The sequence below is a fragment of the Thalassophryne amazonica genome, chromosome 22, assembly GCF_902500255.1.
Source record: "Thalassophryne amazonica chromosome 22, fThaAma1.1, whole genome shotgun sequence".
In the NCBI taxonomy this organism is placed as follows: Eukaryota; Metazoa; Chordata; class Actinopteri; order Batrachoidiformes; family Batrachoididae; genus Thalassophryne; species Thalassophryne amazonica.
In genome coordinates this window covers 18,846,185-18,867,616 of record NC_047124.1, presented here as the reverse complement: position 1 = coordinate 18,867,616, position 21,432 = coordinate 18,846,185, and the positions used below count along the sequence as shown (strand labels likewise).

The 21,432-nt window shown below is 40.4% G+C and overlaps 2 protein-coding genes and 1 long non-coding RNA gene across 4 annotated transcripts; 1 reads left to right on the top strand and 2 right to left on the bottom strand.

Moving 5' to 3' along the window:
* Positions 1 to 619: 619 nt before the first annotated feature.
* On the bottom strand, positions 620 to 8,622 carry alg12 (ALG12 alpha-1,6-mannosyltransferase). The gene is made up of 9 exons (XM_034163503.1): positions 8,434 to 8,622; positions 5,236 to 5,368; positions 4,923 to 5,096; positions 4,656 to 4,850; positions 3,466 to 3,569; positions 2,847 to 3,070; positions 2,433 to 2,602; positions 1,939 to 2,014; positions 620 to 930 (listed from the first exon to the last, which is right to left on the bottom strand). The coding sequence occupies exons 1-9, from the start codon at positions 8,590 to 8,592 to the stop codon at positions 675 to 677; spliced, it is 1,491 nt and encodes a 496-aa protein (XP_034019394.1). The 5' UTR covers positions 8,593 to 8,622; the 3' UTR covers positions 620 to 674.
* A 430-nt stretch (positions 8,623 to 9,052) lies between these two features.
* creld2 (cysteine-rich with EGF-like domains 2) lies at positions 9,053 to 17,182 on the top strand. 2 transcript variants are annotated; one of them, XM_034163506.1, is made up of 10 exons: positions 9,053 to 9,414; positions 10,276 to 10,358; positions 12,293 to 12,403; positions 12,653 to 12,744; positions 14,393 to 14,569; positions 14,662 to 14,760; positions 16,054 to 16,137; positions 16,237 to 16,332; positions 16,604 to 16,744; positions 16,836 to 17,182. In XM_034163506.1, the coding sequence occupies exons 1-10, from the start codon at positions 9,277 to 9,279 to the stop codon at positions 16,886 to 16,888; spliced, it is 1,074 nt and encodes a 357-aa protein (XP_034019397.1). In that variant the 5' UTR covers positions 9,053 to 9,276; the 3' UTR covers positions 16,889 to 17,182. The 2 variants fall into 2 exon arrangements, with proteins under 2 accessions (XP_034019397.1, XP_034019396.1); XM_034163505.1 differs by having other exon boundaries at positions 9,055 to 9,414; positions 16,604 to 16,753.
* LOC117504124 lies at positions 12,263 to 12,538 on the bottom strand. Its single transcript, XR_004558729.1, has 2 exons — positions 12,442 to 12,538; positions 12,263 to 12,411 (listed from the first exon to the last, which is right to left on the bottom strand). It is a non-coding gene; the product is annotated as an uncharacterized LOC117504124 (long non-coding RNA).
* Positions 17,183 to 21,432: the final 4,250 nt, after the last annotated feature.

Below are 21,432 nucleotides of genomic sequence, written 5' to 3'. Positions count from 1 at the left end.
TAATTCAAGGTGGTAAAAATCTCAACTTGTATATTTGTTATTAAAGTTTTATAATGTTACCTGTACATGATGAGGCTGACAGTGCAGATTAATATTAGTCAAGATGGAGCAACACTGAATGCTGATTTACCACAAAAAAAAAAAAAAAAATGTAATTATTCAGGATATCAAACATACACAAGAGGGTTTTAAAAAATACAATGCATCAGGTATAAAGATGGAAAAAAAAAACTTTTTAAAACATGTTAGAAAAAGTGAAACAGATTACAGGTCTTTTTGAGTTTTGAAGCAGTGACTTTTCAAACTAAATATTAAATTTTGTTTTCAATTGTATGATTTTTGGAATCACACAAGTTGACGAGTTTTTGATTTTGTGGCAAAAGTTATCCATCAGCACTTCTTACAAATTCCAAAGTTCTACAAGCAAGCACAGTGAATTAATAGCACAAAGAAAGATGAAAATGCATTTGTCAAAAAAGGAAACATCAAATTTTTCACTGGGTTAAAAAAAAAAAAAAAAGACCCTGGAAGTCATTGACCCCTAATATTTGTAAGAAATACATTCCAACTTAACTGCAAAAGAGCTACATGAACTCAATGAGCCAAAGCAGAATTTTATCATATAATTTTTAATATACTTTTTGGTCAGAAAGAAAATGTGACTAAACAACATTTCACTCCTGTTCAAGTTGCTCATGTTGCCAGGTCTCAGTCATTCTCTCCATCAGCACAAGTTTTCTCTCTAATCGCACGCTGAAGGGAGGGAACTGAACCCCGTTGAAGGCGATGCTGCTGTAACCTTTTACGAAAGCCAGCGGCTGGTGAGACCCTTGGAGAACCTGTATCGTAGTGTCGTTAGCCTCCATCAGAAGGTGAGAGAAGATTTCGATCTCAGGACTGTTGGGACTCAGATCCTCTCGTTTGTCATACCTGTTGAAAGATGACAGTCTCTGCATTACACCCCGAGAATTCACAGGAACGCCCAGAAGCTGCTGGATTTACATAGGGTCAAATTTGTGAAGGCCATCGGTTTATACCCTGGCAATCAGGCACTATGCTATGTTCAATGCTTCCAAACACTAGGTGTTAGGTGGCACTGTAGTCTTCAGTGACTTGGGTCACTTTATCAGTGAGGAAAGGTTTATTAAACTTTGTGGATGACGCTGTGATCTTGGTATAAAATTGGATGCTCTGACTGCAGCATGGATAAGCTGAGGAGTCGGACTACCTGGGTTTGCAATTTTCCAGAATCCACACTAAGATCCATGCTTTAAATGACTTCCTGTCTCTTCCTGATGGACAAAAGGTGTTTGGCAATGCAGGAGAACAAAGGCTCCTGGTGCTTCCCATCTTACTGTATGGTTACGATATCTGGACTCAGTAACCTAAGGTGATGACTGGATGTTTGTGGTACTAGATCTTTCCAGATTATCCTAGGGTACCATTAAAATAACTGTCAAATAGGTATTTATGCAGGGGACTGGGGTAAGGTGTACCACTTGATGGACCATGAACTATGACGGCCAAGTGGTGTTTTCTCCAGGCGTGTAGCTCAATGCTGAGGATCCCAGCAACTGGAAAAGGCAGAAAGAATGTCCACATGTCATAACTGCAGCAGATTTGTAGATGGTTATTGTGGAGGTGATGGTCTAGTGGTTAAGCGTTGGGCTTGAGACCAGCGGATCCTCAGTTCAAACCCCAACCAGACCAGAAAAATCACTCAGGGCCCTTGGACAAGGTCCTTAATCCCCAAGTTGGTCTCAGTGTGTAGTGAGCACCTTGCATAAGCAACTCCCTGGCGTGAATGTGAGGCATCAATATAAAGTGCTTTGAGCGTCTGATTTGGATGGAAAAGCTACGTATATAAATACAGTCCATTTACTTTTAGAGGTGGGGATAAACCAGTTTTCGGCATGGACGGGGGCAAAACACACCAACCTCCAGTTTTTGTTCTGCTCCAAGAAACGAGACACTCCAGTTTCAGCAGCGTAGGTGTCAATATGAAGAAAAACATCTGAAACAGCAAAAGAAGTTCAGAACAGCTGAGACACTTAAGACTATGTAAGTGTAGAGAATTTTTTGTAAAACAAAACAAAAAAAAAACTGTAGTGCAATTAAAACAAAATGATCACTTTGTCTTGTTTACACTTCGTATAGAACATAATTTTGCTTGTGTAAATTTTATTTAGATTACAATAATAAGTATCATTTAACTTTAAATCTTGAATATTTAAAATGTTACACAACATATTAAGAAAAACCTCATGTGTGAGCCTCCAGTTCTGTCTTTAAGCTCTACTGGAAATAATGTAATATTGTTCAGTTTCTTGTTATTTACACACCATCGTCATGCTTTTTTTTAAAGCGTGCTTTTGCACAATGGTGGATGTTCAACTCTATGTATAGAAAAATGACCCGAGGGCATCTCAAACCTGCCGTGGGAGGCACAAGGTGGTGGAGTTCCTTCATCCCTCTGCCTCCGGGGTAGTTGTGATGGGAAACATACAGGCAAATACTGGAGTAAGCTGCATTCATCACCAGCTGGGCAACGACGATCGCCGACCCCAGTTTATACACCCAGGACTTCTGGTAGTTGCACAAACTAAAGCACACAGGGGAAAAAAGAAACGGTTCCTATAAGAGAGATGCTGGTTTTAAAAAATTATCAGCTGGCGATGACAAATATCCACCACTGGCGGGTTTTGGAGTCGAGTTCTTTTCTAATCAAAAGGCCTTGAACAGTATTTGGCTGGTAAAGTGTTGTCAGATCCCGTAGTCCTTGAGATGCTGTTTTTTGCAGATAAACGTCACTGCCGTGTATTTTCCGTCTCGATGTTTTGACTTACATGAAAGAGCAGCCGCGTGCCGCCACCAAACTCAGCACGGGGAAAGTGTATATGATGAAACGCAGCTCCTTGTGGGGCAGCAGCGAGTAGATTAGAACGAAGCCAACAGCGGGGAGGAGCAACAGCCTCATCCGCCTGTCGAGGAGGCCGAGCGGCACGAAGAGCAGTGTGCTCCCCAGGGCGCGGGGCAACGCCGAGTAGAAGTACCACAAGAAGGGAGAGGTTTACTGCGGAGGAGAGAGTCAAGGAGAACTAAAAAAATATTAATGTACAATAATCAGGAGCAGACTTTAACATGGTCCGCGCCAAATGTAGGCAAGTGTGGGCAACTAAATGTTACATTTCACTGACCCAGTGGACCAGCATTTTTTCCTCTGTTTTTAAGAGAATTTATACAATTTTACACTACAGATGTAAGTGTTTCTGTGCCATTTTATCATTGTTGCTATGTGATTACGCAGTGTTTGCATAGACGTGGCCAGTGAAATCTTTAGTGGGGCCAGTAAAAGGGGAAACAAAACAAAGAAATAAACCTCAATCTCTATGCCTGAACCATAAAACACACAAACACATTCACTCAGCTGAAAGCGAGTGTTTACTCATGCAAGTGAAAGGATATTCCCCAGCTGGAACTCTTATTCAGAACCGTATTGTACCAGAGAACCTGGCCCTCGGGCCACAGAATGCGCCTCCAAAAGAAAGTGTCAACGCCAACTGTCAGAGCTGTAAAGGACAAATGAAATCAAGTCAGCCCACTTTTCAAGCACACTATTTTACTGGAATAGCTCTTACACTTGGCTGAGATGGCTGCCAAGTTTTCCCAAAAGTAGCAACTCTGCACCACTTGCGTGACCACATATCTGGTAATACTTGACGTGCTGCTTGGCTCCGGTCAGGGAGGTCAGTTAAACTCCGACCAGTTTTGAACACGTTCATAACTTTCCATATCTTGGTAAAACTAACCAAACTTTGCTTAAGTCGGATTCAACTTAGGTAAGAAGTTACGTGTCCACTTTTTTGTACACCAAGTCAGTTCGGCGTGGACACAGAATTGGGTGGAGTTAGGTTGCCCCAAGTTGTTGGGACTTGTGCCAAGTGGTGTGCCATGTTCCCCGCAAGATGTGCCGGGCTGCCACTCCAGAACGCTTGGCACCAAACTCTGCTAGACGTGAGAGCTGCTCATCCCTCACTGGGAAAATCGGCCAATGTACAGCCTGATGTCGTGCCAGTCTTGGCCAGCTGTGAGAGTTGCTTCAAACATGAATGAAAAAGGCAAATAAAAACCACTGAGGACAAGGAAATTAACTTTTTTTTACTGCGTGCTTACTCATCCCAATTTATGTCCCCAGATGCGTTTAGTAGCGGGATTGGGCAAAAGCCAATTCATTTTTAAAAAACTTGTGATTACAACTTTGAGGGACACAAGAGTGCATCTCTGCACATCGCCATCAGCAACCAGAGGAGCCTCTTCAGCCACAGATGGCTCCTTCCAAAGTGCAGGACAAACAGACTGAAAAACTCCATTGTCCCTCAGGCCATCAGACTGCACAACTCCTCAGTAATAGGAAGACAGGGGACGGGAATGAGAGGAACAGTAGCAGTTACTTTCACTTTTGTTACTCTGTGTGCTTCTTACCCTGTGTGCTGCTATACAATGTTGTTGGAAACTCAATTTCCCTGAGGAAGTCTTCCCAAGGGATTAATAAAGTTCTATTTAATCTAATGTAATCTTCTACCCTAAATGAAGTCTAGAATGAGTTACATCAACTAATGAGTGCTGATCTTTTTACATGCATGTTCACCACATACCCAGTGACATGATTCCAGCAGGTACAGCATAGTAAAGCAGCTCTAACAGCTTCAACCTCTTGCTCAGAAGCGACATCAACAACATGAGACCCAGGAAGATGCAAAGCTCTGAGCGGAACACGATGATGGCCAAAGCAGAGAAGCTGATGAAGCGGCTGTGCTTCTGACACATCCAAGACGTGAAGGCCACAAGAACTGGCAAGAGAAAACATCTGTGATTTGTTTGTAAGGTGTTACTGGATTATGACCTACACATGCAAATCTCACCTAGCGGCAGTGCAAACACATTCGGGAGTGTCCTGGTGCTGTAGAACATGAGATGAAACTGCGATGCACACGACAAACTGAACAGAACGGCCACTGTTGAGCCAAACTGATGCCTCACCTCTCTCTGCATGTGCCACAGCGCGCCAATTACGCACACTCCCAGACCTGCTCGAACTGCATGGAGCATATCTGCTTTAGTGGGACACTATTTTTACATGCTACACATTTCACTTTATAGGTCATATTGTCTGTATCTGAATAAAGCCATAAATGCTTGGAATTTTTTTTTCATTTTTAGGATTTTCTACTTTACCGATCAGCTGTGTGTAGAATTTTGGTGCATCCAGCAGAGAACACAGAAACACCACAGGAGAGCAGAGTGTGCAGAGGAACAGGGGGCCAAGGAACGTCCTCGGAACCACACCGAGGAACTCATGATGATCATACTGAAAACAGAGACGCAGGTCAACATACCAGCACCTACAGACCAAGTGCACGCATCCATGCATGCATTAAAAAAAAAACCTGTCTTTACTGTGATGCAAATATCTGTTGAATAATGTAATAAAGTGTAGCACAACAGTCCTGCAATAAATGTTACCACAGTTAAAATGGGCATTTGTTCAGACTGATATCTCAGTTTGTGTTGACTCAGTTTTATGATGCTCTGCGTTGTATTTTATGATATGATATATTGGGCTGAACTATACTTAAGTGGGTTTGGAAGAGTTTGTCCACATATGGGAGTGTGAAGTAAGGCCTATAAAAGGCTCATCAGCCCCAGATACCTTTATGATAGTGTGGCACAGAAAAGTGTTTTAGTAAAAACAGATCCAACCTAGGTTTGAGACGATTCCATTAATGCCTTCTGGGAAACAACAGCTGAAATGTTAAATCTTTTTTTTTTATATATATATTTAAGAAAATCCTTGTATTTTCTCTCTCCTTGAATTAAAGATAAAATCTACACAACAAGCATCCGTATTGTTTCATTTCAATTCCACTGTGGTGGTGTCACTGTTTAATTACATATGAACCTGAATGCGACTGTAATTGCAGTCAGTTTAATGGCAACATTATACTGGTAATATTTTATAAAACACCTAACTCGATCTTTGTGATTTGATTGGTGGATTATATACCACGCCCCAATGATTATTATGTTCCATTGTAGAGGAAAAAGTCTATTGTATAACTGACGTCATTTTTCATGCAATGTACAAATGCATCCGTGATACAAGGAATAAATCCAGTACACCATAAGGTGATTAGAAGTAGAAAAACTAGAGCTTGGCCGCCAAGGATTTTTTTGGGCAGGGGGCGTGCAACACATATTAGGGAGTAAAATGGTAAATAAATGGACTGCATTTTATACAGCACTTTTCCATCTGAATAAGAAGTTGACCGGTTTGACTCACATTCATATACACACTGATGTCAGTGTGTTTCCATGCAAGGAGCTCAAGTGCACACAGAAAAACATGTGGATTAAGGACAGTGCCCATGGGCCCATGGTGATTTTCCAGTCTGATGGGGATTTGAAGTAATGACCTTCTGGTCTTAAACTCACCACTTTTAACCACTAGAACATCAACTCCCATACAATAAATAATAATAATGATGATATGTACCATATTTTCCGGAGTAGAAGTCACACCTTTTTGGTATTATGAGCTCACTAATTTGAGATTTTTGTGCATTGCTGAAGTGTGCTTATTATTATTGCCATTTAGTCTTTCATTATTGCCGTTTACTTTGTCTACAACTTTGATTCCAGTGAAAGTCCTATATAAATAGTTACTGTAATTATTATTATTATGAATAACAAACTTATAATTTTTAGGTATATAAATCACAGAGTATACTCGTAAGTCATAGGGCCTCCCAAACTAGTTAAAAAAAAAAAAACCCGCAACTAACACTCTGAGAATATGGTACATAACAAATAGCAACGATTCCTAACATTTCACTATCAAATCCTTATAACAAAGAAGTTAATTGAGGCTTGTTCTTTTACTGTTTAAAGATGAACTTTCATTATAAATAATAAACATAACCGACAAACAACCAAAGCACATCATGCTGTCTTCACTCGGAGTGGCTGTCGCCGTGTCACATTGCTCAGCACTTGCATAAAGTAGACTTTTCACCAATTTTGGCCCTGCCTAGCGCTTGTTGCTGTAAAATACCCACTGAAAATGAACAGCACTTCCCTCTGTCTCTTGTAGCCAATTTGACCAAGGGGTGATAGTGGTCTCATCCATACTTGACTGCATTGTAATCAATGCCACCAGTGTACTCTCTGATGGACAAACTATGTAATGGCACAATTTCAAAACAGCCAAAGCTTTCTCTGCATTGTTTATTCAGCAAAATAAAAGCTTTCACATCAGCAACAGTAACGCTGACTGACTCGTATCAGTCTATGTTATTGGCCAGCCAATATATTGGTTGGACTCTAACAAAAAAAAATAATGCTTAACATTTGTGCAATGGAAAGAATATTTTCATTCATTGAAAAACAGAATGTTCTACTCAACTCATGCAAACGTTCTAACCGTTGCACACAAACATTCATTATTTGTACAGCAGTTGCACAAAATAGGCTTTTAGTAGTCAAAGTGATGCATATAGTATGGTGGCTAGGAACTACAAAAAAAAAAACTTTTACAAATGGCAGGACACTTTTACAAGAAGTTCTGAAACAAGCTAACAAATGTCAGATTCTGATGGATAGGGAATGTACCAAATGCCAAATGTGATGGAAGGGGAATATCTGTCATTTGGTACATTCCCCTTCCTTCAGAATCTGCCATTTGTAATAGAGGTGGGCGATACCGGGAATTTCGGTATTGATCTGATACCAAGTAAATACAGGCCCAGTATCACCAATATTGATACCGATACTTTTTCATATTTAAGCTTCATAGATCCAAAGTATCTAAAAGACCTAGGACAGAACTTCGCCAAACATTGCATGTGACAACAAAATACTTTATTATCACAATCAACATTTTTGTTTAAAAAAATATCACTCAACACAACTTAAAACAAAATGTCCTGAGGTAGAGGGCTGACAAACCACAATACAAGGGTGCGCTGCTCTGTGTTGTGTGACACAGCGCAGCGCTGCTCTTACAGAAAGAGAGTAGACTTTGATGAATCTGCGTGCGCAGCAGTCAGTGCGTGTGGAACAGAAAAAAGCTTGAGTATCGATCTTTTTACATGAGGATCATTCAATATCAATACCAGCGTTGGTATCGATATTATAGATATTAGGATCGATCTGCCCACCTCTAATTTGTAAATTGATTTTGGGACTTGTAAAAGTGTTCTGCCGTTGTAAAGTGTTTTGCATTTTGTAATTTTGACTGGACCACATATAAAAACAACAATAGAAACTTAAAATAAAAATAAGCAGTGCATCCCAATAATTTACATTTTCACTTTTATGTTATTTAATTTATTTCTGTATGTGTTAAATCTTAAGGTACATTTACTACTTGCTTACCTTATCAAAGTCAAGTCTGTGATAGAGAATGTCGTGTGTCGCTTGTAAGTTAAAGCTCTCCTCCACTTTGGTAAACGGAGAAATTAATAAATGTATGAAGGCCACAGAAAATAACAAAAACAGCAACGGCAGCTCAACAACATTCCTTTTTGTAGCCATGACAGCTTCTTCTTCTTCGTGGGATAAAGAGCTCCGACGCCCGCTGCTGCCATCCTTTGGACCGTTCAGGTATGTATATTAATGATACTTGCTATTTAAAATATGAACATTTCATATTACGTATATGCGTCCGTAAAATACCTTTTGTTATAATATCTTTTCATTTTAGCTTCAACTGGATTGATGTCTTCCGGTCAAGACAGAAAGTGGCTTCACAATATGCATGCACATATTTTTCAAAAAAAAAAAAAATAAAATAAAAAATAAAAAAAATAAATAAAAAATCTGATAGTATTTATAATGGTATGATTAAGGCATTGTTAATTTAGCAAGTTTATATAAATATTTTTTAAGTCAAGCACTGCTGTACATTCTACGACAAAACGCTATGTCCCGCGCGTGGCGGCTTGTGATTGGTCAAATATTTGATTGATAGACTGACACAACCAATTAGCACGAGCCACAATCGAAGCAAGAGGCGGACGCGGAAAGCTGAAACAGGATCATTTTTTTTTTTTTTTTTCGCCGCACAACCGGCATGTAAATAAAAACTAAAACGCTTTTAATGAATCAAACTACATTCCGTTTAATGTTAGGAACAGCTTGTTTAAATGCGGCGGAGCTGCGCGGCACTTTGACATTAGTGAACGAGCTTGTCGACAAGTGGTTAAAGTGTGCTTTAATATGAAAGTGTTAAAAATGTCTCTTTGTCCGGTTGTGCGGTTTTTTGTAGTTATTTTAATTTATCGAGTCACTGACGCCAAGAAAGATTTGAAAAGCGCCTGTTCTACCTGCCAACAAATCACCGAAAACTTCAGCAAGGTCAGGGTTTTTTTTTCCTTTTTATTTTATGATAAAACAACTGATTGGCCTGTGCTAAAAAAAAAGTTTTTTGAAAATCTTCCAAATCTAGTTTGTGAATGCTTAAAATATGAGCTAATGATGACCTCTATAAAGTAGAAAGGCAGCTGGTCCAGATGAGAGATGATGTGCCGACAAGTGAAGAGACTGTTAAGAAGGTGGAGGGAGTATTTTGAGGAGCTGTTGAATGAAGAAAATGAGTGAGAGAAGGGTGGATGATGTGGAGAGAGTAAATCAGAAGGGCCAGCAGATTAGTAAGGATGAAGTGAGGACAGTGATGAGTGGAAAGGCAGTTATTCCAGATGACATACCACTAGAGGCATGGAAATGTTTAGGAGAGGTGGTAGTGGAGTCTTAACAAGCTGGTATGGTTAGCAGAAAAAGAGTAGGCAGAACTGAAGACGCTGCAATTTTCTTTGGGAATGACAAGGATTGACAGGATTAGGAATTGGCGTATCAGAGGTACAGCACAGGTAGGATAATTTGGAGGTGAAGTCAGAGAGGCAAGATTGAGATGGTTTGGGTATGTACTGAGGCGGCACGCGAGGTATGTTGAGAAATGGAGGATGAAGTCATCAGTCTCCATTATTTTGGAAATTAAGTTTGAAACTTTAATTGATTAAGTTTCTTTTCATGAAAAATATTACAATTTTATTTTAATTGCAATGGTTGGATATTAGAGACTGGTAAAAAAAAATTTTTGATCCAATAATGGACAGAAAAAAGTTTAACTGAAATTCTGTGGTATCTAAAACATTTGCAAAGTACAGTATGAATTTTCATATTAAAATCACCTTCATTAATCACCCCCACTCCCATCAGGGATTCGACAGAACGGCTAATCAAAACTTTGGTGGAGGCAACACCGCCTGGGAAGAGAGGAAACTGTCGAAATACGAGACGAGGTGAGGCTGAACTAGACACAGTTACATCGCTGCTTATCAACAGACCTGCTGCATAAGATGTTTGTCAGTATTTGATAGACACAAGTTTGAACTTTTGAACTGTGTGTACTGATCCAACACCTAAACCACAGGGAAATTTAGTTATTTTCACAGTGGTCATCAAGAACATGCTATGAGTGTATCACAGGTAGCCAAAATAAATTCTGTAAATCTGGGCCCGTAAAGGTTTCCATCCAGCTCGTATGTATGTGCCTAATATTTCCGGATTACATGCAACACTGGGCTCGACAATAGCACTGGTCCGATGGTCCGGTGGCCTTTTTTACACGTTCCGGGCCACCACGGGCCAGTGAAGTTCATATTTCACTGGTCAGTATGGGCCAGTAAGAATTAAAATCGCTTTGGGCACATTTATTAGTCTAATGCTGCATTCACACCGGGCGCGATCAGATGCTATAAATTCGCGGGGGTCGCGTGGCAACGGACGCGCCTCCTTCGCCGGATGTGTCGCTCTGCTTTTGCTGCGAAAATTCGCCCCGGTGCGTCATCAAATAGGAGGAGCTTCCATTCAGCTCGCCGGCTCTGGTTGTCAGTCAAGATAACATGATGGACCTTGATCACACGGAGCGAGTTGTTGTGGAAAGCTGACAAACGTCATGAGACGTTCCCAATTCAGGCAGTATCATTATTTGCTGCAGGAGCTGCGTCTGGATGACGGCTGTTTTCAGCGGTCCTTCTGCCTCTGCGGGACCCAGTTTGAGGACCAACTGTCCCGTTCACGCACACACATGTAAACAATTAAAAAAAAAAAGAAACTCTGCTCCCGCTGCTGTGGGGCTGCTGCTCGCTCCAAAAACTCTTGTCATAATTGTGAAATAAAGAACAAAAGAGACATAAGTCCTGCTCACAGGCTGCTGAGACGGGACATGTTGCGCCACTTCGCAATGTTTGGAACATTGCCGAAGTGCAGACGAATTTCGTCTGCAGGAGCATCTTCTGATGTGGCGCGAATTTCGCTTCAACATCGACGCATCATTTTCGCTTAAGCAAGATCGAGCGCAGTGAATATTATGAATTTCTTGAAACCTCCTGCCCCTGGGCAGAAACCAGGGAAGCAAAGGAAAGAACAGCTATCACCCTCAAAACAAGCACAGAAGAGGAAGGCTGCTGATGCTGAATATGAGAAGAAAAGGGTGAGGAAAACTTGGCAAGCTTCATGGAAGAAAAGACGGCCATGGCTGGAGTGTGATGAGGAGAGCGAGGTTGTCTTCTGTGGAACTTGTAGGGCCATGCCAGAATATGCTGACAAGTAAGTATAAATATACCAAGTCCTGGTAGACATCTGGTATGATTTCATACGCCAGTTTAAAAGTCTAATCAGTATGACCTTGTGGACACCCCAAGGTGACAACATTAGCAAGGGAGCTTGGTATATGAAATTTAACATATTAATTTTGTAAATGATCAAGAAATAAATTTATTTTTGTATTAATGGCTGAGTGTTGAAAAAAATCCTGTCAGTTACCTACTGACATTTTTTTCAAAGTTGACTCATTTTAAGGTTTTTATCATGTAGTATAAGAATATTGTGTTTGTTTTCAAGTGTTTTTGCATTAAGGAAACCCAATTCTAATGTCTGAGTGTTGATTTAAAAAATTCATATTGGTTACCCCCCGGTTCTGGGCCAGTGATATTTTCATCCGGGCCAGTAACTTTCAAATTCTACTGGCCCTGTGGGCCAGTGCATAAATTGCCTTATTGTCAAGCCCTGCAACACTTTCAATAGTTACCTCTCAACATTGCCCCCCCCCCCCCCCCACATCACATAATGAAACCGTTAAGTAATATTTCTGCATCTTCTCTTTCAACTTCCATTTGATCCTTGCTGTCCTGTTTGTTGTTTGTCTATCGTATTTATCCGTCAACGCTCTAAGTGAAATTCGTCTGATGGAGATCGTGGAGGGTTTGTGTGAGACCAGCAGCTTTGAGTGTAACCACATGGTAGAGGAACACGAGGAGCTCTTTGAGATGTGGTGGTTCAAAATGTGAGTGTCTGTTAAAGATGATGCAACAATAGCGTGACCAGCCAAAAGTTACAAGTGGATTTGGAAGTTCTCTTATTTAGATTAATTTCATCCTAGCCTTTGTATATTAAGGTAAAACCAAATTTTTAGTATTCCTTTCGAACATGATTGGCACATTTATCAACCTCACTGACATTTTTTTGTGTGTGTGTTGTCCAAGAATTGTGGTTCGTTCAGTCAAGCTTTGTCTCTTTTTTAATTGTGATACAGGAAAACACAACATCCTGATCTACATAAGTGGTTCTGCATTGAGACCATTAAAGTGTGCTGTCCAAAGGGAACTTTTGGACCTGACTGCAATGGTGAGGACAACCTTTGTTTGTTAGGTTGCATAATGTTGCCGTTATACTATAATAGAGATATTGCTGATATCAGTTTTCCCATTTGAAACATTAGAGTGACGAGTACAACTCCTATGGAAAACCATGTGGTCTTCCTAAAAAAGATCCATGTACATCATTTGATCCAGATCATTTCTCCTTCTCAGAATTTCCCCACATATTTGGTATATCTTGAGAGAAAGGAGTTGACATGATGATTTTTAAAATAATGATATCGATCTTAGTCCATAGCCATCTGATCACAGTGGAACATCGAGCCAAACTAATACTCTGTCTTCTGTAAAAATTTTAAATCCTGCAGGGGTGTATTACCAGAGACGAAGGTTGATATTTTGAGAAAGGTCTAGTCAATGGATAGAAATAGAAAACAGTGACAGTACTTGAAAGGGAACTTGTGTACCATGTTTCACCTTGATATACAAAATCTTTGCAGATATCGGCTATATAAATTTTAGAGAGTGCCCACTGGTGGCCCCAATTAGAATCAAAACACTGCCTTCGTTGTACTGTATGTGTCTGCAGTGTTACTGAGATGGCCTTGTGTACTAAGTCTGACCTTGATATAAGAAGTCTTTGTCAAGATATCATGTATAGACAGAGCCAAGCATTTGCAAGACATGCTCTGGCTTCAGCAACACAGACCTGGATCAAGCTGATGTTGAAGAAACGCTGAGCCACAGAAACACCCGAGCTTCTGTGAGACTGTGTAAAAACCGAATAGGAAACATTTTACCCAACACGGAGGCCAATACATTGAAATTGGCCCAGTGTCCCCATGCCAAAAACTATTAACAAATTAAAAAAAAACAAAATGTACTAGCCACCAGGACCATGTGATTAGAGCCACAGGCTTGCCACTAGATGTCAGTATTTATCTGTCTTTGTTTTTATGTTATGGTCATTTTGGACGTTGAAGATACCAACATGGCCGTGTCACCGGTCCTCACCTGTTACCAAAATTCCAAATACTGAAAGTTTTTACAGAGTTCCTGTTGGAATTTTAGCAGACCTGCCCTGCAAATCACAGGTAATTATCGTGGAATCAAAATGCAAATCAGCAGTGAGGGAGAAGTCACAGTAAACAAATATAGCGTAAAAATCAGTCAGTTCTTAATCGCGACAATTTCAATTTTCAATTTATTTTCATTTATATAGCGCCAAATCACAACAGAGTTGCCTCAAGACGCTTCACACAAGTAAGGTCTAACCTTACCAACCCCCAGAGCAACAGTGGTAAAAGAAAAACTCCCTCTGAGAAAGAAACCTCAAGCAGACCAGACTCAAAGGGGTGATCGTCTGCTTGGGCCATGATACAGACACAAATTACAGAATAATTCACAAAACGAACATACAGGAAATGTTGCCGGTGGACAGGACAGTTTCCGGAACAGATACCACACCCATCTCTGGATGGAGCCGCACCTCAAACAGAGAGAAAAGAAAAAAGCAGAATCAAGCATCAGAAAGACAAATACAGTGTAATTTATCAGCATTAAGCAACAAGAAAAACAGAAGAACTACTAAGGTGATCGCCGATGGTCAAACCGGTTCATTGTATTTGTGTAGCTGCTTTCCCATTTCATTTTTGTTTGTTTGTTTATTTTTAAAGACTGTGTTGGGGATTCTGAGCGACCCTGTCATGGAAACGGGCAGTGTGATGGCGACGGGACGCGCGGCGGGGACGGAAAGTGCAGCTGTAACCACGGTTACAAAGGGGAGCTCTGCCTGGACTGCATCGACGGTTATTTTAACGAAGTGAGGAACGACACCTTCTCACTATGCACAGGTACATATTCAAACTGGACACAGTCCCACAGCTGTCCAACAACACCACCACAGTGTCAGAAATTAGAATTTAAGATGTTCCGTCTCCTACAGAATGCCACGTGTCCTGTAAGACGTGCAATGGAGCAACAAATCAGGACTGTGACGAGTGCAAGGAAGGCTGGGAGGAGGATGACCAGGAAGCTTGTGTCGGTAAGACGGTAATGCTAAGTGTCCTTGTTGCAAATTATGCTAAAAACAAACATGCCTCATTAATTCTTAGTAATTCAGTGATAGAAAAAAATCTATGGTTCTCCTGTGGCTGTGACATTTAATCAGTTCTGTCCAGAATTAGCCCATTTTATCTTTGACTAACACACAACTCTTCCATCATATTGGCCCCAGACTGTTTGATTTAAACAGTTGTGGCCTTGAGTTTGACCTTTCAAGGTTACCTAAGGTCAAAAGGTTATGTCACCAATAGAAGGGTGATGTGACTTCATACCATGGGTGTAGCTTTAACCACTTTTTTTTTTAAATAAATAATCATTCTCCATCTCCCCTAAATATAAGCTTTTTTTTTTTTTCTAAAATATGACCTTGGCCTGCTTTTGTGACCTTTACCCTATTGTTCTCAAAATGACATCACTTTGTCCTTGGCTGATCCACAATCATTCCACCATGTTTGGTCCAAATCAGGTCAAAATTCATCTAATTACTTTGTTCAAACCATCAAAGATGATGGTTTGGAGGTGGGCTTCTGACCATAGGATAAGCTCCCCATCAGACACGAAAATCAGTAAGGTGCTTTGGGTCTTCAATCTCCACAATGCTCTGTCTGCAGTTGCGCTCCTTGCACGGCAACACAATGACACCTGTGTGTGTGTGTGTGTGTGTGTGTGTGTGTGTGTGTGTGTGTGTGTGTGTGTGTGTGTGTGTGTGTGTGTGTGTGTGTGTGGATGAATGTGAGGCATCATTGCAAACTGCTTCCACAGATGGAAAAGCACTGGGCTCCATTTAACTACAGAGACGTGCAGCTGTTCCAGTATTGCTAAATCACTGAAGACAGGCAACCCATATTGTTGTCGTCATTGTTAAAACAACAAGAATTATGACTGCAATCATAATAAACCTTGTAAATTGAGTAAAATTGGAATAAACGCGACTTTTCCTGGAACTCTCCATCCTGCTAGACTGAGGAATCTGTGGAATGGAGCTGTGGCGGTGACAAAGAACAGGACGATCACTTTGGCTGAGCTTCAGAAAACCTTCAGAAGAAACATTTGAGCAGCACTCAACCCGTCTGGGTTTTATGGCAGAGCGTCTACTCATGAAAAGAAATGAGAGAATAAGTGTGCTTCAGCTTATAGGGGAATGCTAGATCGAAATGTTTCAGCGTGCAGGATTTTTCCATCCACGGGATTTAATGCTGCGCACCTGCGGCTCAAGACCGCGTCGGGTATCAGAGGTACAGCGCCTCACTGTGGTCCACTCGATGTCTTACAGATGTGGACGAATGCGCCAAAGATCCTTCACCGTGTGAACATGACCAGTATTGCCTCAACACAAACGGCTCCTTTTATTGCAAAGGTACGTGGCAGTCGCGTTGTGTTCTTCAAATGGGGAAAACAGTTTAGTTTTCAGCGATGTTAATGTTTTTTTTCTTTATCTGCCATTTCTCTCGACCAGCTTGTGACGTAGCATGTTCCGGCTGCACTGGAGGCCGCCCCGATCAGTGCCAGGCTTGTGCCAGTGGCTACCAAGACACAGAGGGCACGTGCACAGGTATAGCAGTTTGTCGTCATCATTGTGATCCCTTTTTCATTTCCATGATGTCTGTCCTCCGTTCGCGGGAAACAAAGGGTAAATTTGGCCCATATTACACGACACACCCTGAATATTAAACAGAAAAGCATGTGGACATGCGAACCGCACTGACTCACATCCCCTCCCTCAAACATTCCACAAAAATACGCTGTCGGAGAAGAGAACAGTTTAGGCGCGTCGATCTCGCTGTCACCGTGATCCAATTTTTAAAATATCTCGTTTTGCCCAGATGTCGACGAGTGTTCCCAGCAGGAGTCGCCGTGTCCGAAGGACCACCAGGAATGTATCAACACTCAAAGCAGCTATGTGTGCATCTGCGCCAGCGGTTTCAAGGAGGAAGACGGCGAGTGTATCCCGACGCCACATTCAGGTGACGAAGGTACTGTGAGACAGCCGCTCTCTGCCAAAGCCACTTAAAAAAAATAATAACTAAAGGTCTAAATATTGTTTATTTTTATTAGAACAAGAGGAGGCGCCAGAAGCTTCCGAGTCAGATCCACACGGAGAACTTTGATGTCACAGGTTGGACCAATAGGAGTGAAGAAGGATGTGGCACATTTCAATGTCTGAAGCTGCTTATTTACTTCTCAAACTGTTGACGACATGCACCAGTGTCCCATCTGCACTTAAAAACCAATAAAAGCCTGTGAGGACGGTGTGTTCCCCCAGCGGATCATCAGTGGACTAAAGGATTGGAAAAAGACAGCGGATGCTCTGAGTTGTCGTTGTTGTTTTTCTTCTCTTGCTCCCTTTCTGGTTTTATAATTAAGTTGACTCAATAAAAGTTGGTGTTAAATTGAAAATGGAATCATGTTGCTGCTCAGGTATTCTTGTGAGCTTTATTTATTTATTTATTGTGTGTGTGTGTGTGTGTGTGTGTGTGTGTGTGTGTGTGTGTGTGTGTGTGTGTGTGTGTGTGTGTGTGTGTGTGTGTGTGAAGGGAGGTTTTGTGGTGCAGTCATGACATTGCTCCACACGGTGGCGGTCTAACCATATGAAATAAGGACACTGCAGACAAACTAAAGGTGAGTGTAATGGAAACTCATTTCAGAGGACCACTTAGAAGGTGTTGTTCTTCACAGCAGATTGCCTCACTAACCCGGATTACTATGTGCAGCTATACAAGCATCAGAATGCGGATTAACATTTGTGTGAGGGTTCCCACGTGAGCCGACAAACCCTGTGTTTGTAGTGTTGACGCCTGGTTGTTGGGAAGGCAGCCGTGCCTTCTAGTGCAGCAGCTAAGAGGATATTTAGAGCAAAATCATGCAAATGGTGATACAAGCACCAAAGTTGGCACAAATACTCTTAGACATTACTCTGGCACTTGAATATTTAATAGGTGGCCAGGTAGGGGTCAATTGAAGAATTACACAGGGGTCAAAATTAAAAATGCTCAAATAATTTTGAAAACTACACCACGTTATTTGTCTGATCGTACAGATTCCAAAAAGGTATAGTTTGGACTATCTATGACTGAATGATCAGGAGTTATGGGGTAAAAACAGCAAGAATGGTGACAAAGGTCAGTTTCAGTTTGTACAGGGGTCAAAAGTTAAAGTTCCTTAAATTTTGTTTTAAAAAAAATGCAAATTATTAGTTGAGGTAACAGGGATTTAAACAGGAATAGTTTGGACCATGTATCATGCTTAGTTATGTTACGGGGTAACATGTCACATGTCATAGAATCCAATGCACGTTGACCTTGTTTGAACTTTAACTTTTGACCCCTGTACAAACTGAAACTGACCTTTGTCACCATTTTTGCTGTTTTTCACCCCATAACTCCTGATCATTCAGTCCTAGATAGTCCAAACTATACCTTTTTGGAATCTGTATGATCAGACACATAATGTGGTGTAGTTTTCTAAATGATTTGAGCATTTTTAATTTTGACCACTGTATAATTCTTCAATTGACCCCGACCTGGCCGCCTATTGAATTCTCAAGTAGCCAGTCGGTTTTTTCAAAAGAGTAATGTCTAAGAGTATTTGTGCCAACTTTGGTGCTTGTATCACCATTTGCACAATTGTATCAGTTATCTGCTGCACTATTCATCATGCTTGTGTAAAGCCGTATTTTCTAAATGCCTTGATCTGGTTTTTTTTTTTTTCAAACTCGACATCTCAGCCGGTTTCCTGCGAGATGTTGGTAGCTGTTCTGAATCAACAGCCCAGCAAAGGTTGAGAGATAGCCAGCCGAGACGTGTCTGAGCTGGTCGAGACACGTCAGGCACCAGAAATCTCCATGTGGAAAGGTTTTATCAGGGAACGTTGGGGAAAGTTTGCATCCTAAACTTATTTGTATAGATTTTAAGTTTTCTATGCATATGTAAGATGCACCCTGCTGTATATTTTTGTGTCGGGTAGCTGTAGGGAAGATTTTGAAGAAACATCAGTTTCAGTTTGTACAGGGGTCAAAAGTTAAAAGTTCCTTCAATTTTGGTAAAAAGTGATGCAAATTATTGGTTGAGCTAATAGGATTAATAAATGGAATAGTTTTGACTGTTGAATGTTTGGTTTCTAAAGTAAAGGTCAAACAACGTCACTGTCCAATGGATTCTATGACGTGACATATGTTATCCTGCAACATAACTAAGCGTGATACATTGTCCAAACTTTTCCTTTTAAAAATCTTATCAACTCAACAAATAATTTGCATCTTTTTTTTACCAAAATTGAAGGAACTTTAACTTTTGACCCCTGTACAAACTGAAACTGACCTTTTGGTCACCATTCTTGTTGTTTTTACCCCATAACTCCTGATCATTCAGTCATAGATAGTCCAAACTATACCTTTTTGGAATTATGATCAGACAAATAATGTGGTGTAGTTTTCAATTTGATTGGAGCATTTTTCATTTTGACCCCTATGTAATTCTGCATTTGATCCTGACCTGGCCGCCTATTGAAAATTCAAGTGGCTCGTTATTTTCAAGAATAATGTCTAAGGAGTATTTGTGCCGAATTTGATGCTTGTGTCACCATTTGCAGGATTTTGCTCTAAATATTCTCTTAGCTGTTACACTACTTACCATATGGGTACTAAAATGATCACGTTTTGCACATATATAATTGATGACTGGAGAACATATAATACCTTGGTGGTATAAGTGCATTTAAAATGACAGACTGCCGAAGACTATCATACCAAGTTTTACATTTTGGTTGTGACCTGCTGCCACTTCTGCAAAGGTCACACACAAAAAAAAGGTGACGTAAACCCTGACTGATTAGACAATAAATCTGAGAGAAATCAAACCAATATTCATGACAAAACATGAAAACACTTATGACAAGAGACAATCAAGAGCTGCTTGAGAACAAACTCCGAAATAGTGCACAAGCTGACGAGGAAGAAACTCGGTGCAGGTGTGTGATTATCAGTAAAGCTCAGGTGTGAAGAAGACGGAGCCAAAACAGCGTGAAGAACCACGATTGGACACCAGAAGGAGACGGAGACAAATAACAGCTGAACAGTGATTCATGATGCCGAACAGACACCAACAAAGAAGTCTGAGAATAAAGTTATACACATACGAGGCATCGCAACGCTTGCGAAACAGGGATGTAAACAGAAATGGCTCATGGCCTCTAACATTCACATCTCATCAGTCACCAAGGAGTGAAAGTGTTTATGGCAACATGAGGGCTTAGAAAAGCACGAGAGAGCTTTGGCATGAGTCAATATTATGACTAATGCGCGAGTCTGTGTACCTGCTACTGGCGCTACACCCGTCTAGCTGCATTTAGCTTTTCACAGAACAATGATTGCTATGAGAAATATTTGATGGAAGTTTCAGTGTTCAGAAATATAATCTTCACTTTTACCACTTCATCCAGGAAACCTCGTGATCATGCCACAGGGAGCTCATGCTATGCGATGGGTATCATAATCACGTTATAGTGGTGCAGCTTAGCTAAAATTTCCATAAAAATTGTTCATTTTGTGATAAAAGCATGGAATTTGGCACACATATGCTAAATTAAGTCATTTTTATTTTCAGATATGGAGCCATCCTGGAGTGGACCTCTAATACAGGGGTCAAAGAATTACACAGGGGTCAAAATTTAAAAATGCTCCAATCATGTTGAAAATTATACCACATTATTTGTCTGCTCATAATGATTCCAAAAAGGTATAGTTTGGACTATCTATGACTGAATTCTATGGAGTTATGAGGTAAAAACACCAAAAAAAGTGGTGACAAAGGTCAGTTTCAATTTGTACAGGGGTCAAAAGTTAAAGTTGCTCCAATTTTGGTAATTAAAAAAAATGATGCAAATTATTGGTTGAGTTAATAGGGTTTTAAAAAGGCATAGTTTGTGCCATTTGACCTTTACTTTGGAGACCAAGCATTCATCACAGTCAAAAGTATTCCATTTATTAATCCTTTTTTTTTTTCAACCAATAATTTGCATCGCTTTTTTTTTTTTTTTTTACCAAAATTGGAGCAACTTTTGACCCCTGTACAAACTGAAATTGACCTTGGTCACTATTTTTGCCGTTTTTACCCCATAACTCCATAACATTCAGTCATAGATAGTCCAAACTATACCTTTTTGGAATCTTTATGATCAGACAAATAATGTGGCATAATTTTCAACATGATTGGAGCATTTTTAAATTTTGACTCCTGTGTAATTAGAGCTCATTAGAGGTCAGCTCCAGAATGGCTCCATATCTCAAAATAAACATTAGTTAATTTAGAATATGTGTGCCAAATTCCATGCTTTTATCACAAAATGAACAATTGTTTTGCTATGCCGTCCCACTATTATACTGTATTCACCTGACTGTTTTGTCTCAAGGCTTATCTGTCTTGTACCCATTACCAGCAGAGATTTGGTGATTCAGTCTGATGAAATGTGTTCCACCCATCTTATCAATCTAAATCTCAGAACTCATGAGAACACTTCTCGTCAGTGTGGTGAACATGTTTAGGTAGGTTCTGGAATTGCCCAGGCAATATCGAATTCATTTCAAGTCATTTGGTTCATTTATGGGTTGACCAATACTATGACTCCAAAACACAATCAGAATGTTCTCAAAAATAAA

Excerpts from the sequence above, each read along its gene's own strand:
- creld2 (XM_034163505.1), top strand. The coding sequence starts at position 9,277 with ATGAAAGTGTTAAAAATGTCTCTTTGTCCGGTTGTGCGGTTTTTTGTA. Across the intron at positions 12,404-12,652 it reads GAGATGTGGTGGTTCAAAAT|GAAAACACAACATCCTGATC; the intron begins GTGAGTGTCTGT and ends ATTGTGATACAG. Across the intron at positions 16,138-16,236 it reads CGGCTCCTTTTATTGCAAAG|CTTGTGACGTAGCATGTTCC; the intron begins GTACGTGGCAGT and ends TCTCTCGACCAG.
- alg12 (XM_034163503.1), bottom strand. The coding sequence starts at position 8,592 with ATGGCTACAAAAAGGAATGTTGTTGAGCTGCCGTTGCTGTTTTTGTTA. Across the intron at positions 5,369-8,433 it reads ACAGACTTGACTTTGATAAG|TATGATCATCATGAGTTCCT; the intron begins GTAAGCAAGTAG and ends CTCTGTTTTCAG. Across the intron at positions 3,570-4,655 it reads TGCTGGAATCATGTCACTGG|CTCTGACAGTTGGCGTTGAC; the intron begins GTATGTGGTGAA and ends TGTCCTTTACAG.